Here is an 18,606-nt window from a genome sequence, read left to right as displayed (position 1 = left end):
GGTGGAGACACATCGCAAGCAAACTATGGATAATGACTGTTCTGCCACACTGTCAGATGAGATGCACCAACATATGACAATCAGTGAAACGCTTTCCAGCAGCTGCAGGAGGACCAGAGTGAGATCCAGACCCAGGCTGAAGTCCACAAAAAGTTTCCCACCTTACAGTCAGTGTATAGGTGGACTCGGAGAGGGCGAGGAGGGGGACAACGAGCTCGATTCAGAATCAAGTAACGTGACGAGGGAAAACCCGAATGAGGTTGCTCAAGGCACAGAAAGAAAAGAGTATGTGGAATTGAAAGTAAAATGTGCAAGGGATGAGGTGAAGGCAAAATGGAAGTTGAGGATGAAGGAGAGGCTAGGGGGGAGTCATGAAGTTGCTCCAGACGGTTGGGAGAGGGGGAGCGGGAAACGAAGCGTAGAAGAGAGTGGAAGAGAGAAGGAGTGTGGGCTGCCCCCTAAGAGCGAGTGGAAACACTTGCGAGGTAGAAACTCCAGTTTTGAGATAGACAGAAAAAAAGAAGAGGATGAAGAGAAGAAGAGGTCGCCTGCTGCAGCAGCAGAGGTAGAAAAGGAGGGGAGAGGGGAGACGCCAGAGGGGAAAGATGAAGAGGCAGAGGAGTTGCCGGGAATGAGAAAGGGATCCGCAACACATCAGTGGTCCTCCCCACACCCAATCCTCTCCAAGCTTTTGCAATCCTCCTCCACCTCCTCCTGCTCCTCCAACCTCTCCTCAGCGGAGAGCGACGACGTCTTCAGCGAAGGAGAAGATGTTGGCTCGAAGAGGAGGGCGTTTAGGAAGGTGAGATCGGATGCAGTTTAAAACTACATTTTAAATTGTTGGCATTTACTGTGCCAGTCTGGCATCTCGCCTGTGCATCTGGCTGCTCTGGTTTTCCACACAAGAGGCTTACTAAAACTATATTTCTTAACTGTTCTTTGCACCTTTAGTCCAGCTCAATTTGCATTGGCTTGAAAGAGGACTTTGACAAAGTCAGATTTGAATGGCGTTTGCATACCCGTCTGCTGCTGCTGCAGATATGAAAGCAGACGGGAGCAGACAATGAGAGGAGAGAGACTTTCCGTAAGCCTGTAAGGACTGAATAAAATATATAGCAGTCAAAATAACATTATATAATTTATGAGAAATACGCATCTTCAAAGCATTTCATCTCTGTGACCAAAATATAAAAAAATGTAAACACCTGCAATGTATTAAGTCTTAAATATCACATATTACAGACATTTCCATCAAACTATAAACTTGCCAATTTGTAACAATGCCTATATGCGCAGGTTTGTTTTCCCTTCCCTTGTTTTAGGGTTTTTTTCATGCCCGTGTCTCGTGGCGGCTGTTTTGTGTATATACAAAACAGATCTTAACTGTCGAGGTACGACAAACACACTGACCCTCATAACAGTTGTCGACGTGCACAGAGGGCTTAGGTGTTTATACTGTACTGTTTAATGTAGCCCAACTAATGTCTCTCAATCAGAGGTATATTCTCAGAAGGTGGTGGGCCTTAATGATATGCAATTGTCCAAATTAAGAAATAGTCATGCTTCAGCCACTCAATTGAGCTTTTTCACTGCAGACATTTTGACTCACAGTATCTTGATCCGACTGCAGGCAGAGCACAGCTGTGAATAGTAAATGAATAATGGCTGAATTTAATTTAGTTGCTTCAGTTTCCTTTCATTGTCCATGCTGCCTCATTGTCACACTGATGGGACCCTTAGATAAAACAGAGCCAATCGTTAATGTTATTTGTAACACCTGGGCTGTTCCTGCTGTGACAAGTCAAAAAGGTCTGCTGTGAACAAGTCCTGTTCAGGCCTGGATAATGGGTTTAGCAGACAATAAAAATCAGAGGACCCCCTCGCCATGGGAACGCCACAGCAACAAGACCCGAGTTCAACCCCATTTGCTAGCTGGGGCGTTTTCACTTGCATGCACACGTTCAGGTTTAGGTGCATTCTAGTTTAGCCTGCCGGTTAATACATTTCTCTGTATGCTGGGATAAACTCCACACCCATTTCATCTGGCATGTAGGCATAAAAAATAATCTGCTCTTTTGTGCCTCAGTGCCGCAGCTGGAAAACCTACCTGACCATGATGCACTGGTCGATGCGGCGGCAGAGCTCCTGGGTCCAGCTGGCTGGACATCAAGGCACGTTCATCCAAAACAGACTCAGCAACTACTGAGATCACTACAATGCTCAAATGAACTACATTCACTTCTATTATATCTCTACTCTACTGCATGCTGGATATAGCTCACATACATTCATATAACTGCAGTGTTCCAACGTTTTGTCTCCAGAAGGTCCAACTTTTTACAAACTAAGAAAAACAGTCTTGGTTTTAGCTTGACCACCACACCCTCTGTTTTTATTTAGTGTGTTTAGAACACATTTCTTCAAGTCAAGAAGCCCTTATAGGGGCTTGTCCTCTCATAGAAGACTATAATACATAGACCTGATGGTTCACTCACAGTAAAGGGAAGAAAACACACATCTAATGATGAAATCTGCCTGCTTGTTTTATTACCCATGTGGGTAGCTAATAATTCAACCTGCCTCACTGCTGGCTAGGTACCTTCCAGCTGAGTGAGGGAGGTGAGGTGTTGAAACTGTACAGTGAAGTGGAGGCAAAGTGCCTGGACTGCCTGATGGGAGACCCGCTGAGACCCTTTGTCCCACAGTACCATGGCTTGGTCACCAGGGGGGAGCAGTGCTACACCCGCCTGGAGGACCTGCTGAGCGGCCTGAGGAGACCTATCATTATGGACTGCAAGATGGGAGTCAGGTAGGTTTGAGAGCACTACAACTAACATTGTAGAAATTAGTGTAGTTATGATGAGGAGTTCTTTTGTTTATGTACAACATGAGTTTCCTTCTCAGGACATACCAGGAGGAAGAGCTAATCAAAGCCCGGACTAAAGCCACCCTGCGGAGTGACTTGTACCAGAAGATGGTGGAAATAGACCCGTCCGCTCCATCGGTGGAGGAACATGAACAGAGAGGGTTGACCAAGAGTCGATACCTTCAGTGGAGGGATACGACCAGTTCTACGTCCACACTGGGCTTCAGGATAGAAGGCATCATGGTAGGATTAAAGGCCAATAAAATCACTGCACAACTCAAAACAGCTATCTATCATTTTCATTCTCATCAAGTTCTCAAATGTGCCATGTCTGTGCTCTTGTGTTGCTTCTCTGTGAGTTAGATGGAGGACGGGAGTGTCCAACGGGACTTCAGGAAAATTCGGACTTTAGCTCAGGTCACGGAGGCGTTGCTCTTCTTCACCGGGAGACAGCTGGAAATCCTGGTCAGTTCTATCTGTTATGAAAACACTAGTTACACCACTTTTCCTTCAGAAAGCATGTCCTAAATCATACAATAATTATCAAAAAAAACAAACCTAGAATAAAATCTAGGAACCAATAAAAGAAAAATAATGACTAAACGTGATGAAAACAGACTCAAAAACGGAAATCTAATGAAAACTGTGCATCTCGACCTTCTGGGCACTTCCGGGGGAAGTGAAAACATGATCGAACCATATTCAGCTTCAAATACATAATCAATGCATTGATGCCTGTTGTGCATATCTGAAGACAGTTAAAGTATACCTCAACACAATGGCCGTAAGGAGGCCATTTACATCTTTAAAAGCTTTAAATTAAGACTCAATAAAAGACTAAACATACAACAACACTGACAAATAACTGAAAACGGAAGAAAAAAACTGAAATGGAAAGAACTGAAAAGCTTGTAAATCCTCTAATTTTCCTCCTTTCCTTCTCTAATCTTTGCTCCTGGCTTCCTGTCATTTCTTTATTTGGTGCCCACTCTCAGTTTATTATTCACCCTGTGATGTGTGTACTAATTGTTGCTGCTAAACCACAACTCTACTCATCTGTGCTCTCAGAAAGCCTACCACTCCAGACTCCTGGCACTGAGTGATGCACTGAAGAATTCATTATTTTTCAGAACCCATGAGGTTGGTTTACATAGACATATCTTTCTGTTAAATTCATTGAACGTAGAGGTCCTTTTGCTGATATTATCTTTATGTTTGACCTGATCAGATGATTGGCAGCTCGCTTCTCTTTGTCCACGACCACAGCAGCAAGGCCAGCGTGTGGATGATAGACTTTGCGAAGACGACACCGGTATCCGACGCGAACCAGCTCAGACACAACATCCCGTGGGCCGAGGGGAGCAGAGAGGACGGCTACCTCATCGGTCTGACCTCCCTCATCACTTCTCTGAGCCAGGCCATCAGTGTGGCCTCCCGGCAGCAAGAGGGGAGCTGTGGAGAAGAAAAGAGTGTTGCATGAGACCCACTTCATATACAACACTCAAATTCAGGATCAGGTGGACAAAACAACTGCTGTTACACTTTGAACTGTTTCCTCATTTCATTCACTAGAGACAACAGAGGAGGATTTGTTTGTGGGGAATGTGTCTTCATAGGCTGAGAAAGAGGAACGGCATCAGCTAAAATCCATATAAAAGAGATTGTACATCTGGCATGTACTGTTAGTGGAGACAGTGTTTTAATATAAAGAACCTTTCGTCTTTACTAGTCCCTATTTATTTCATAAAGCGCAACAAACTAAATGGGGATGGGGGTGTTAAAAAACCTTCAGCTGGGCAAAGAAGACTTCAGGTCTTCCAAGAAAATAATGTTTTTCAATAATCCACACACCTTTTTCGAAGTCAAAGAAATACACTGGATCGATTTAATGCAATAATATAGTCAAGAGTAATACAAAGTGAGGGCTAATCCATGGAGTAGCACACTGAGTTACATTCCCTGGAGTGTTTGCTTATATACTCAATTCAGCACCTGTTGTGGAGATAAAGTTCCATCTACAGTATTTTCACATTATTTATAATAATATACAATAATAGTATTTTCGTACATCATAAGCCCATGTTTCTGGTGCTATTTTTCCACCATTATTTTTGGAGTTGCCCTTTGAGTTTATTAAAAACATCAGCCTTTCACTTGTATTAACCTGATTCAAATTGAGTGAATACAATGGACTTGTGTGCAGTAGCTCTTCCTGTTTACACATTCGCTTTCAAGCAACACTGGACAAGCTTCAGTAGATGTCCCAGTCTAATACATTATTTTGTGTTCATGTTTAGCTCTTTGTACCTAGACATACAGTTCTGATTTTCATAGATAGTATTCTTAAGAAAGATATACAATAAACAGATATAGTGCTGTACAAAGAAACCAATTACTTCATGTTTTTGCATTTCCTACCAAACGGCTAGGCGACCTACTGGGAGGAAGTCAACGGCTGTCCATAAACAGGAACTGGCCATTGTCATAATGGCAAAGGACACCATCTGGCTACATCAACCACAAGATCAAATCAGCAGTGTTTGAATAAAGTACATCTGTGTGTTGTTGTTGCCGCGTAGAACAAGTAATTCAAATGAATGTGTGGATCATTTTGTTGCAAAAATGTCTTTTAAAAAAAGGGTTGTCAGTTTTTAAATGCTGAGTTTCATTTTGACACAGAAGTAAGATGTTTATCCTATGGTGTTTTGTCTTATTTGACTTGTGTGTAGCATTTTGTAACAATGAGCCAAATTCACAAGTGAGTATCATAAAAAAAAGAAAAACTGAATGATACAAAACACCTTCACATATTAAACGGTCCAAGCGAAGTGAAATGAACAATGATTGCCTCAGCCTGCTCATTCTTCATATGTACACATAACTAATACTCAGTAAACATCCACCCCTATCATTTCATATTAAATCACCAACAGGTTACAGACACTACAAACAGAGGCAACAGAAAGAAAAAGGAAAGCAAACAAACTCTGCTAATCTAAACATAGTATGTCACACATAAACTTAGGAAACAGTGAGCCATTAAAACAACTTCAATATGCAGCCAAATATTATTCAAACCCACAGATATATATATTCTAGTGGAAATACCAACGTTATTAAAGATAGCAAACATGCAAGTGTGAATTTTGGGGAACTGTGTATAACATACAATTAAGGGAACTTTAAGACATTAATGTAAACATGTACTGCCATCTACATTCATCTCTAACATCTTCATCTGATATTTCGAGGTAATGGACAGAAGAATATAAAATGTTTTTTTTATTCTCAACCAAATCTATAACCATAGGCAGGAAGCCACAACACAGACCTCTCTGGATGGTAAATACCACATTATGTGAAAAATGTTAATATGCTTGGTACTTCTTTCGACCTTTTCTAGACTTAAATAGTTATTTTATCAGTCAGCAGTGCATTTATAATGAAGCAAAAACACTTGTAGAATGCTGCATTGTTGCCACTTGCACCTCCAGACCGATTCCAATAAACAACATTTGCAGAACCCTGAATCCAATGTGCGTCACTGTTAAAAACGTCCACCAGGAGGCGCCATGTTGTTCGTGTTGGGAGAAAAGTGAGTGGGGCAGTCTGAGACACCAGCAGGGACAGAAGTGCGTGTCGATAGTTTCTCCCGCATCGTCTCGGGAGATATTACCACGAAGAAGGAACTTGATTGGTAAATATTGTCTGATCGTTTTTGTGACGTCAAGCTCGATGCGGAGCTAATGCTAACAGCTACGTTAGCTAGCTAGGCCAACTGTTAACCGCTAAGGCGAAGTTCTATCCTAAAAAACAGTTGAGGTTTGACATTTAAACAGATCACAGGCCATGTGGAGCTATTCGTTTTGAATGTCTTCTTTTACTTTATTCTCAGTTTACCCAAGTAGAGGTCGGAGACTTACCCGATGGATCCTGTGACTTTGTTCCGGAAAAGCTTCCCAAACCTCTCGGTGGTCACACGTGTGCTGAATGACGGTATGTGTTGTGATTAGCGTTAGACCTTCATCCAAGTTCACGGCGCTTTAGTATCTGGTTTAAAGTACAGTAGTTGTGGTCTATGTATTTAGCTACACATTCACCTCTGATGGGGATATGACGTATAATATAATCATGTACATCATAATACAAATAAATAATGCTTAATTAGCTTTATGGCTTTGCTGCCAAAATTAACCTTTGCAGCAGACATTTTAACTTGCCATAGTTGCACAGGTGAAACTGTGATATCATTAATGATGTCTGGGTTACATCAAGTGTCCCGGTAAAGTAATCCAAACTAAATCCAGTAAACTAATCCAGTGAGACATCGTGCACAATAGCAAAGCCCTCCCCTTGATGCTGCCATCATTCATGTGTTGTTGTTTTTTTATAAACCTGAGCTTCTTCGACTGTGACATGTGAAAATGTCTGCATCACTGAGTGACAGACCATATGTTTTCTTATTTTGGCTGAGTTTATTAGAGAACTCTTGGTGTGTACCAATGGTGTGCTGATTCAGTTAGCAACTATAGTAATGGGGGATTACAGACACCTGTTGAGGAGCGGTTGTCAACACAACAAAGACGTTTATATTAAAATAATGAATTGGTTGGATTAAATTAAACACTCAGTGTATATTTGTGGATTTCGTAAACACCAGCAGCCTATTTTTACACGATTTCACAAAAGCAATACAACTATCTGTTTTTTTTCGAATGTTGTATCAAAAGTTTAGTTGAATGTATTTACAACAAGAAAAATATGTAAGCTCCATGAAATGGTATAAATAATTAAAAGGCCAAATGCTAAAGGTATTTTCATATGTTTTAATATATCGTGTAATCAATTATATATGCACATGCATTATTATTTAAATTTAAGAGATTCATATGTTTTGTGAGATTTGAATGACTTTACTACGGATATGGAATTGACCAAATAAAATAAATGAATATTAAGTGTATATTCAATTATATTTGCCTATTGTAGTCATACAAGTATACTTTATGTGAGGTGGCCACTGAGTGTACATACGGCACCCTATACTATGAATAGCAAAACAATCGCATTGTATCTGAATTTGAATTTAATTACTGAATTCTGAAGAATAAAGATATGACTTGTGTGTCCTGTTCAGATTTAAGACCATACATCTATATATGAGATGTATATTTTAAGTACCCTTTGCAACTTCCTGGGGTTAACTAGTTAATACATTCATACAAGCGACTAACCATTGATATCAAGTCAACGCTAACATCGGCAACATATAATGTCATATCTTCAACTTCTATATTGTGACGCCTTTAGTTTCTTGTAATAACAACCACGGATTCAAACATGTCTGAATGACCCGCGCCGTTGTGTTGCCCCGGAAGAGAAACGTGTTCAACAACTAGACAGGTTGTAGTTCCGTTGTCTTCTCGACAACGCGCTGTAGCACAAGCTAGCCCAAGCTAGCTGCTAGTGAAAGCGCACACACACGACACGCACTGCGTGTTTCTTCCGACACAAAGACTCCTCCACTTGGGATGTTGGAACTTATTCCACAGCCTCGCATTTGAAATAAACGAAGCACTGCTTATATTTGTATTTGCACCGAGGGCTGTGTGTTCATCTTCGCACTATTCCAGAAATATGGCGGATGGCGGAAATTACTACAACGGTAAGAGAGCCTGTTCACGTCAGCGTTAACTTTACATCTTTTGTGCCACTTGTACCGTTTTCTTCAGACCGAGGGGACTTTATGGTGAGCAGAGAGGTCATAAGCACTGGTGGCCTGGAAGGTAAAATCATGTCTTGCCCCCCCTCCTACGGAGATCTCATTACTATATACACACAAGTATACTTCATTATAACTATTTATTATTATCATTATTACAATACAAGAGAAAAGATTGTCTTCAAACAATACATTTAGTAGTTACTGGAGTGGTCATTAAGGCAAGTGTATTTTTTTTTTTTAGATAGTCGGAAGTGTAGGTGTGCAGGTTTTATTAATTCATATTTTTATACTGCTGCATTCATGCACTGCCGATGTCTAATAGTGCATTATTGTTATTTTTACTCTAATGCTGTTATTTGTATTCCAACAGAATGGTATCGGATGACTGATTGGACTTTATGTTTTTTATTTCACTGTATGTTTGTGGTATGATATAAAAGTCAAAACTGACTATCTTTTTAACTCTCTTCCCTTTCTCAGAGCATGACGATAGAGCTGAACCACAATTTCGTAACCGTAAAGGCAGAGGCTTCAACAAGGGTCGGTCGAATGACAGGTCCCGCAGAGACCGCCAAAGGGGAAGCCATGGAGGCTTTGTAGGTCCTGGGCTACGGTCTAGGCTTGACGATACTGATGCAGATGTGACTATGAGTGACAGCTCTCAGGACAACAGCGCCCAGCACAGATTGTAAGTGTGTTTTTATCTAATTGAACTAGTTGTGACCCATGTGGTGGAAAAAGTATTTAATAGAACAGAGTAAACATTTTCCATCCCACCCACAAACAACAATACCTGAATGCTCTGTTTCAACCACGTGGAGGCCTACACATAGTCAGTCACAGGAAGATAAAGTAAAACAAGTCTTCCTATTTTTACTAAGCTGCTTTCAGAATACACTTGTGTATCTGTTCAAAAATGTGCCTCTGGAAAAACAATCAGAGGAAACTGAAAGTAAATTTAGCTCAATCTAGTACTTTGTTTTTATTTGTTGTATCTCTGTTGACTTGTTTTATTTAAACTTATTGGTGACTAATACCCGGCACATTGATGGAACAGAAAAAAGCCTTCAAGTGCAAACTTATAACAGCTCCCAGTGTGTGTGTACATGTGTTAAAGATACACTGTGGAGTTTTCCATCACTAATATAGATGTAAAGCAATGTTTAATAAGAAGTTCCCCTTATTGTTTATCATGGATGAGGACTTGCCAAAAACACTGGCATGACGTGATGGACAACCATTTCAAAGGCAGTGACAGTTGAGGGTGTAAATGCACCATGAAAGGTAGCAAAATCACCATAAAAGATGAGGGGAAAAGCTGACTTCTTTGATGTTTTGTGAGGGAAGAAGTGTACTCAAAATGAGACACATTGTGTTTACATTGAATGTAAACTGTTTTGTTCCCATGGTCGACACTGGTTGAAGGAGGATTGTTCAATAAAGGCCTTGTTTTTCTTCTTCTTTAGTGACCCATATGGAAGACCTGTTCGGAAAGGAGGAGATGGACGCTTTGAAAGAGACAGGCGCCAAGGCAAAGGGGGTGGAGGTGGTAGAGGTGGTGGTAGAGGAGGAGACAGAGGTGGTGGCCGCAATGGAGGAGGGAGAAGCCGGTCAGGCTGGTTCAAAGTAACGGTGTGTACTGTTTCAGTTTCCACAGAACATTCATACTTCTACTGTGTAACCTGTTAAAGGAGCTCATATTTGGTCTTATCTCTGTGACAGATACCACATGGAAGAAAATATGACAAGAAATGGCTATTGCCTGCTCTTCAGAACATCTGTACGGTTCCCTTCACACCTGTACAGGTGAGGTTTTGTGGTGTCTTCTGATTAACAATTAGAAACTAATTGATTTTTTTCTTTTTTAAAGGCAGACCAGACCTTGTGCCCTTTTTTTAAATGTGCTTTAAGTTCTGATAACGGTGATATTAATTTTCTTGCCTGCCGGTAAAAAAATATAAACATATCTCCAGTCCCCATTTTGACACTTTTATAAGCTGAAGATTTTAAGGAGATGGTGGTTGTGGACATAATCTTTGCATATATTAATTTTGTCTCTCTCTCCCTCGTCTGTACAGTTCTATGTTGATCAGAACCGGGTCCATTTCTATGTGGATGATTCCTCTGTTGCCAGTGCTTTGCACAAATGTACTCACAAGATCACAGACACAGATGGCTATAAGGTAAATTGTGTTAATAATGGAAATCTCACTTTTAATGCTGCAGCTGAGCTGGCGGCTTGCAGATAACAACGCTAACAGTGAAAACAACGTCTTATTGTGCGATGAATATAAGTATAGAGGAACTTAAATCTAAAACTTGTGTGTACGATACATCTCTATTTACTATCTTCCATCATGCCATGTGATGTTTATTTCTTAAAGGTGGAAGTGCACATCAACCCAAGTGCTCCACCATCCTTCCTCCTCACTGACCTGAAACCTGAACACCTGGAGCACCTGAGGGTGAGCTAGAGGAAATATAATCTATGGGGGCTAAGACATTTATGGACGACCGTAAAAGTCTTGCAAATACTGTAATTTAAATTTCTAAAATGTGGAATCTCTGATTTAATATTGTGGCGCATGGATCAAAAAAGTAAATTAATACTTTTTTAGGTGGATTAGTTCATTTTAATGCTTGCATTTAAGTAACCAGGGTTACACTTATGATTTAAATTTGCTCTTGACATGATGAAGTATAAAGGGGTTTTGGAATTTTGTATTTTGGTCTGAATGTTACAGGAATTCATTCATTAAGACCACTCCTTTTAGTGTTTTTCCTACATTCTTACTCAAAGTCAATGTCATTGGGAGGAGGTTTCTATTTCTGTTGACACATTGTTTTGCTGTTTCAATGAGTCCTCGCGTTGTTTCTTTCACAGCAATGCATGGCAAAACGTTTTGATGGCTCCCAGCAAGCGCTGGACTTGAACAACATCCGAACAGACCCAGGTGATGATTCACTTGTCCCTTTCGCACTCAAATCATATGTATGCCACATAGAAAACAGATTCAAACTGAGACATATTATTCCCTTATTATCACTGAAAATGAATTTCCAATATTTGTTTAATTTTTTTATTGCTATTTTTATTTTGTGAGACAGATCTGGTTTCCCAAAACATTGAAGTAATCCTGAATAGGAAGACAAACATGGAAGCTGTCATGAAGATCATTGAAGAAAACATTCCAGAGGTACATTTAACACTGCTAATGGCTGTGGTCCTAATGAAGGTGCACATCGTTGCTGCTTTTAATGAAGTGATGGTTCAAACTAAATGTGCTAACACATGTCGCTGTCTTTCCAGCTGACGGGCTTGAACCTCAGCAACAACCGCATTCACAAACTGGATGAACTCACTAATTTGGCTACCAAGGCGCCTAATCTGAAGACCCTCAACCTTTCCCACAATGAGGTGAGACTGGCTGCTCAGTTGATTGAACGAATAATAATCAGGTCTTTGACCTGGTTTCATTTTAAATCCTCTTTTCTCACCAACTTGTTCTGTTTCTGTCTGCTCGTCCAGCTGAAGTCAGACCGGGAGCTGGAGAAGGTGAAAGGCCTGAAGCTGGTAGAGCTGTGGCTGAACAGGAACCCTCTATGTGACCTCTTCAAGGATCAGGCCTCATACATCAGGTCAGTCAGCGATTTCAGGGGTGAGGGGAGAAGAATTAATGGAGGGGACAAAGTGGTGTGACGGTTTGTGTGCAAACAAAGGTGTCCAGGAGTCTTTCCTGTATGATGAGTGTGCAGCAGCGTGCTACAAAAGAGGATAAAGAAAACCTTTTGGGTGGGTGTGTAATATGCCTGTACAATAACTGAAACCATTTCTCCGGCAGTTAAGGATGACCTTTTTGGAGAGAAGAGCGACTGACATTAATCATTTAACTCCTTGTATTTTTGTATACTTGTGTGGCGAGAAACATGGAAAAAAGAAACATGCAAATTCTTCCACTCTTTTTGCTTGTTTCACACGTTTCCTCCCACTTGATGACTAACATTTCATTTTCACACCGTAAACTAAACATTTCTTGCTTTCAAAAGTTGCTGAGAGGACATCTCATCACAATGCACCGCCACATTGTTTTCGTTCAGCTTGCTTAAACTCTCCACAGTTTGAACAGCCATGCTCTCCGCCAGTTATTCAGCTTCTCTGTCCGACATACTTTCAAGCTGTGGTAAATTGTATGGTTCTCAGTGATGCTGTACCCAGCACTCCCCCGCTGACATCCTGGTTATTTATCCCATAAACTACTGCAAAACACAATTGCATTGCTCCTGATGCATAACTCAGAGAATAAGAACTTGGAAGAAAAAACAAAAAAACTAAACGCATTCAACTTGACAACCTTTGATTACAATTTACTGTGAACTGCTCCCAAAAAATATGAATCTACAACAATCTTGAGCAGTACTGTATAACAGTGTAGTTTCTTTTATTGGAGAGAGGGCAATCCACAGTTGACAAATGTTTGGACAACACAAAGAAAATCCACAGCCGATGGTTTCCCCTCCCCTCTTAGCATCCTTGCCCACTCTGCCCCTATAAAAGGCGAGTATGGAAGGCTGGATAGCCCATGACGGGTAAGATCCCACCTTGAAACCTCGGGACAACCTAAGGCAGGCACAGTCACGATTACTCGGCCTCATTCCCCATGAGCTCTGACTCAATGAAAACGTGATGAGAAGAAATTGAGAAGATGGGGCTCGACAGAAACAGCTGTTGGGCTGAGGTGGAGAGGGATACGTGTCATTATCAATGACCAATAAAGGACCGCACAGAGAAAGCGGTCCGTCTCTTCCACTAAGTTGGTTCCCTTTGGCCTAAAACAGGCCTCTGCTGTTCAGTGAATGAAGTGGAGAGGTTGGCAAATGCCTTTAACTAACTTCTGAGAGAAATGTGTTCCGAACTGGAAATTGAAGTCCAGTTTTCCCTGAAATAAGTCGAATGAAAAAAACGTGAAAACACTTCCTCTTCCAGTATCTGTCTGTGACCAGTACAAAAAAGCTCAAAAATACAGTAGAGAGCAGAATAAATAAGTATCACTCTAGTCCATTGCATAATGATCTCCATGTCCCTCTGTAAGTAGAGGTGTGGGTCTAAATTAAGCTTGAAAATGATAAGCTTCCTGCATGAAGACCCATGTCTTCAGACTCTGGTGGATTTGCAGTGCTTGACTGATGACGGCTCTGCGTCTGCAGCAAGGGAAGGCAATAGGATGAGTGGTGGGAATGCTGCGTTCAGCTCACTCATGAAGCCAGCTGTCCTTTTGTTTCCGATCTGTTCTCAGGTTGTCTTGTCTATGCTGATAATCATGGGTGCAGACACAACAACTGTCGCATGATGGATGGTGATTGGCATGAATGTTATACTACTTGTGGTTTGTGTGAATTTGACTGAATATCCTTTTCCCCTAGATCTGGCGGTAACCACCTCTCTCCCAGCAGATAATAAAAAATTGATGTGTTTGCTGGTTTCAGTGCAGTCTGGTAGATTGTGGGTCTCTGCATGTTTACATATTTGCGCTAGAAAAAGTGTGCTTATATTGCTTCCCCGTGTCAGATCTCTGTGTATCTCCATATTGGGGGAGAGGGTGAGTATACCAACTGGTAAGTACACTTTGGGATGGGGAAGTTGTTGAATGTCACATCATGAACCTGAAGGAAGGATGAAGACATGAATGATAGTCCATTTGCAAATGTTACTTGTATTAAAAACATTAAACCTCATGCGGCACTGGTTGTAGTTACTCTTCATCTATTTGCTTGTTTCTATAGTGACTGTATTCTTCCAAATAGTTTTGACAGTTTATCAGCTTAAAATGGAAAACTAAAAGTCACAAAATAACAATAAATGGGTCTGCAGGTGTGACTAACGGTGCTTTTTAAATCAGTGAGCGTGATTTATTTCTGTAGTGTCGTTTATGATAATAACTATCCTGCTCTTGGTTTTTGTTCCGTACCAGTGCTGTGCGGCAGAGGTTTCCCCGGCTTCTCAAACTGGTAAGTCCTCATTTTAATCTCCTCACTGCATCTCTTTGCAATCATCCTCATTTGGATGCAGTCATACAATAGTCAAAATGCAGAAAATTCCGTCAGTGCTAATTTCTTTTAATTCATGTAATTTCTTTTTAGGATGGTCATGACCTGCCCCCACCCATTGGATTTGATGTGGAAACGCCAACCATTATCCCCCCCTGCAAGGTAACTTGTTTTATCTTGATTAATTGTATATTTTTTACTCAACTTGACATTGATGTCTTCTGAAGTACGTGACATTCAGTGGAATCACTCCATGGTGAAATTTCATAAGTAATGTGACTGTCTCAGGACGGTTATTGTCTCCTTTTATGGATCTGACAAATGGTTTTGTTTTGTCATTTGACAATCCAGGGCAGCTGCTTTGGCTCTGAGGAAATCAAGATCCTCATCCTTCGGTTCTTGACACAGTGAGTTTCTACTTTTTTTTTATTATTATTTATTTATTTATTTTAATTTTGTATTATGTAGCCCATCTTCTCGCAACATTCCATTAACTGCCTTAATGGCGGTTGGCTTAATGCACTGGTGATGTGACCCAACTAGTGGCTGATTCACCAGTATTGCTTTTAACACGTTCTATAAAAGGGTTGTGTGCAAAAAAAGAATCACAGGGACACGCAAAAGAAAACTAAATCGAGTGATGTGTGACTGTTTCAGGTACTACAGCATATACGACTCTGGGAACAGACAGCCACTCCTGGATGCGTACCATGACGGAGCATCGTTATCCCTCACAACACCGTACTCCACCCAGAACCCCTCTAGGTAATTACACGCACTTCTGTATGCCCGTTGCAACACTGAATAACGCATGAATGAGTGGGATGTTACGTTTTTCAGTGTTACCACAGATATAATTTTACGAGGAATTAGTAATTAAATAATTATGAACTCTTATCTGATATTCACATTGATTCCATCTGTCCGCCCCTCCTTGTTTTAGGAGCAGTCTTGGAGAGTATCACAAAGACACTCGAAACCTGAAGAGAATCAAAGACTCCAGTGAGTTTACCCATCAAGCTCTTGACCTGTCGTAGCGTCTGAATTGTTGAGATTGAATGTTACTGTGATTTTTCCGATGCCTCCCCTCTCTGAATGTTGCCTTCTTTTTAGCTGTGCGATTTCGACTTCTGAAGCACACGCGGCTGAACGTGGTGGCTTTCATCAACGAATTGCCTAAAACTCAACATGACATCGCCTCCTTTAATGTCGACGTAAACACCTTCACGGTGAGATCATGTTTGTTCTGTCAGCCAGCACTCGCACTTAGCCGCTTTTCTCTCACTGTGAATAATTTCTCTGTATTTATTCTGCACTTTTCTTTTTTCTTTTTTACAGAACACGCTGCTATCATTCACAGTGAGCGGAGTATTCAAAGAAGGTGACTTATTTGGTTATCATGATTTTATATTTGTTTTTCCCTCATCCACTGCAAAGATAAGTAGTGTTGACTTTGTTGCTAATGTTTCTCATGTTGGTTTTTCAGTTGCTGTTGATGGTAAATCCCGAGAGTCCACCATGGCTTTCTCTCGAGTTTTTGTCACAGTCCCGGCAGGGAATTCTGGGTAAGTTTAGTGAGCTCCCAATGGTATGAATCTTCCTGTTGTTGTCCTTCAAATTTTCCCAGAGGAAAGGTCATAGTACTAAATACGTAACGACAGTTGTGGAGTTTCCAGAAAATGTAGCTGGAAAGAACTAAACGGTGACATTACCGTTATATGGTATGCATCTCAAAGTTTAAATAAAATTGTAAATTTTATTTTCTACATGTTGATACTGTGTTCAAGTTACAAATTATTTAAATGTTACTCCTGTTGGCTGCTGCTCCTTTGAAGTAAAGAAGTCCACTCAGATTAGAGTTTAAATATAGTATAGAGTGTAAAAACTTTGCATTCCTTTTTTCTTCTACACTCTAATTAAATTAATAAAACCAGAGAGCCCAAAACAAAACTGCATTGGAAAAAAAAATACATTTTCTGAATGGTTATGATTTAATATTGAACAAAAATATTAGAAAATGTAAAAAAGAAATCTAATGCCTGGTGGTCAGTCTGATTCCTCATGTTGTGGCAGACAGAGACTATCCTACAAGATCTTATATTTCTCCAGGTACACATTTTTCATCATCAGAACAGTTATTGGACAATTGTGGCCTCTAAAGCATGTATAATACTCTTTTTTGTTAGTGGAGAAAAACAGAAATTCCAGCTTATTACTAGAGTTAATTCTGCCATTAAAATAGTTTTACAGTAAACAAGTTGAATCCTTTTAGAATGAATGCTGCCATCTGGTGTTGTGGTTGGGTTAATGTGAGTGGGTACTGCATCCATGATTTTGAAAATTAAACTTTATATAAAACGTCACAGTTTTAGATTGCCTCGGTTTGAAAAGTCTCATAAGTCCTTAAGTCATGCATCTACCACTTTACTTTCCCACTATGAGATATCTTATTTTCTGACTACTGTGTCCTTCCTGTGCCACAGTCTGTGCATTGTGAACGACCAGCTTTTCATCCGGATGGCCACAACGGAGGAGATCCGCCGAGCCTTTGTTGCTCCTGCCCCGACTCCATCTTCGAGCCCCGTCCCCACCCTCACTGCACCACATCAGGAGATGCTGACAGCCTTTTCGCAAAAGTCTGGCATGAACTTGGAATGGTCCCAAAAGTACGTTTTTTGTTTAGTTTTTTTTTGCATATGGTGTTTGCAATGTTGCGTGACATACTTTATTCCTGTAACTTAATATATTTTAACCGTTTTTCTGTTTCAGGTGTTTGCAAGACAATGAGTGGGATTTCAACAAAGCGGCACAAGTTTTCACTCAGTTAAAGGTAATATGATGATTTATAGTTTGTCTCTGCATCTTCATAAAGATGTGATAATTGTTATAGCAAGGCGCTGAAATGCTTTTCCCTTTCTTTTTCCAGACGGATGGCAAGATCCCTGAAGTTGCATTCACAAAATGAAGAGTTGAATCATATTTCTGTGAAATAAAATTTGCGGTAATTTTATTTGTCTTTTTTTGTTTTATTAAAAATCATTATCAAGGTTTCTTTTTTTGTTTTAACAGCCTGTTTGACCTTTTTAGACTGATGTTATGAGACCATTTTGGGTTGTTTTTGTAACCTTAGTTTTTGGTCATTTGTATAGAAATCATTACATGTTTTCATAGGAATAAAGACACATAGCCAATGCTTCAACGTGTTTTTGTTTTATGTTTTACAATAAAAAATATTCTGTCACATTTCACTTAAGCCACAATGAGAACAACCTATTGAGCGTGGAAGTTCTTTCTTGAGTTCCATTGGCTGAGGAATAAAGCGAGTATGGTTGAGGTTCCTGAAAATGAAATGCTATTGAATGGACCTAAAGAGTGTAACAACCTAGTTATTACGTCAGGCTGCCTTTTCATCCCACGGGTAAGTGATGTACTGTACCATTGATTAACAAAATCTCAACACAGATAGTGGTTAACGCATGAACATACAAAAATGGAAATTATATAAAGTTCTTAAGTGTTGACACGGTCTTCATAGCTTCTTTTTATTATATGTATATCGGAACCCGTATTGTTATAAAAGCATTTAATGAAATTAATCTAAATAATTCATAATGTTAACATTTAGAAAATAAAAAATCAGGTGTAATATGATTCTAGATTTACTAACTACTACATAACCTTACAAAGATGGCGCCTGGGTGATGTCGTGTCTCTTCCGGGGTCTTGGTCTGTCGTCACGATGACGCGTGACGCAAGGACGTTCGCCATACCATCAGTTGGCGTACGATAACAATAAACAACCCTGAAACAAGAGATACGCAACAACAGAAGCTGCGGCTCCAGAATTCGACACAAACTCATGGAAAATATGAGCCGGGACAGCCACAAACAATTGGAGTAGCGTCTCGTCACGTAGCCGAGGAGTCTCGTCTGTCCTGACAAAGGATTTCTGAGTTGTTTGTTTTCAAGG

General features: G+C 40.3%; 1 protein-coding gene across 1 annotated transcript; it reads left to right on the top strand.

Moving 5' to 3' along the window:
* The first annotated feature begins 8,378 nt into the window (after nt 1-8,378).
* Nucleotides 8,379-17,829, top strand: nxf1a (nuclear RNA export factor 1a). The gene is made up of 21 exons (XM_079229210.1): nt 8,379-8,531; nt 9,072-9,279; nt 10,058-10,223; nt 10,314-10,397; nt 10,670-10,774; nt 10,976-11,056; nt 11,476-11,545; nt 11,700-11,788; nt 11,902-12,009; nt 12,121-12,230; nt 14,561-14,597; nt 14,730-14,798; nt 14,988-15,043; nt 15,294-15,401; nt 15,580-15,638; nt 15,750-15,865; nt 15,975-16,017; nt 16,123-16,201; nt 17,120-17,302; nt 17,406-17,466; nt 17,563-17,829. The coding sequence occupies exons 1-21, from the start codon at nt 8,504-8,506 to the stop codon at nt 17,599-17,601; spliced, it is 1,899 nt and encodes a 632-aa protein (XP_079085336.1). The 5' UTR covers nt 8,379-8,503; the 3' UTR covers nt 17,602-17,829.
* Nucleotides 17,830-18,606: the final 777 nt, after the last annotated feature.

The sequence above is a fragment of the Taurulus bubalis genome, assembly GCF_910589615.1.
Source record: "Taurulus bubalis genome assembly, chromosome: 13".
Lineage (NCBI taxonomy): Eukaryota > Metazoa > Chordata > Actinopteri > Perciformes > Cottidae > Taurulus > Taurulus bubalis.
Note: the sequence above shows the minus strand (reverse complement) of the source record. Positions and strands in the feature narration are given on the sequence as shown.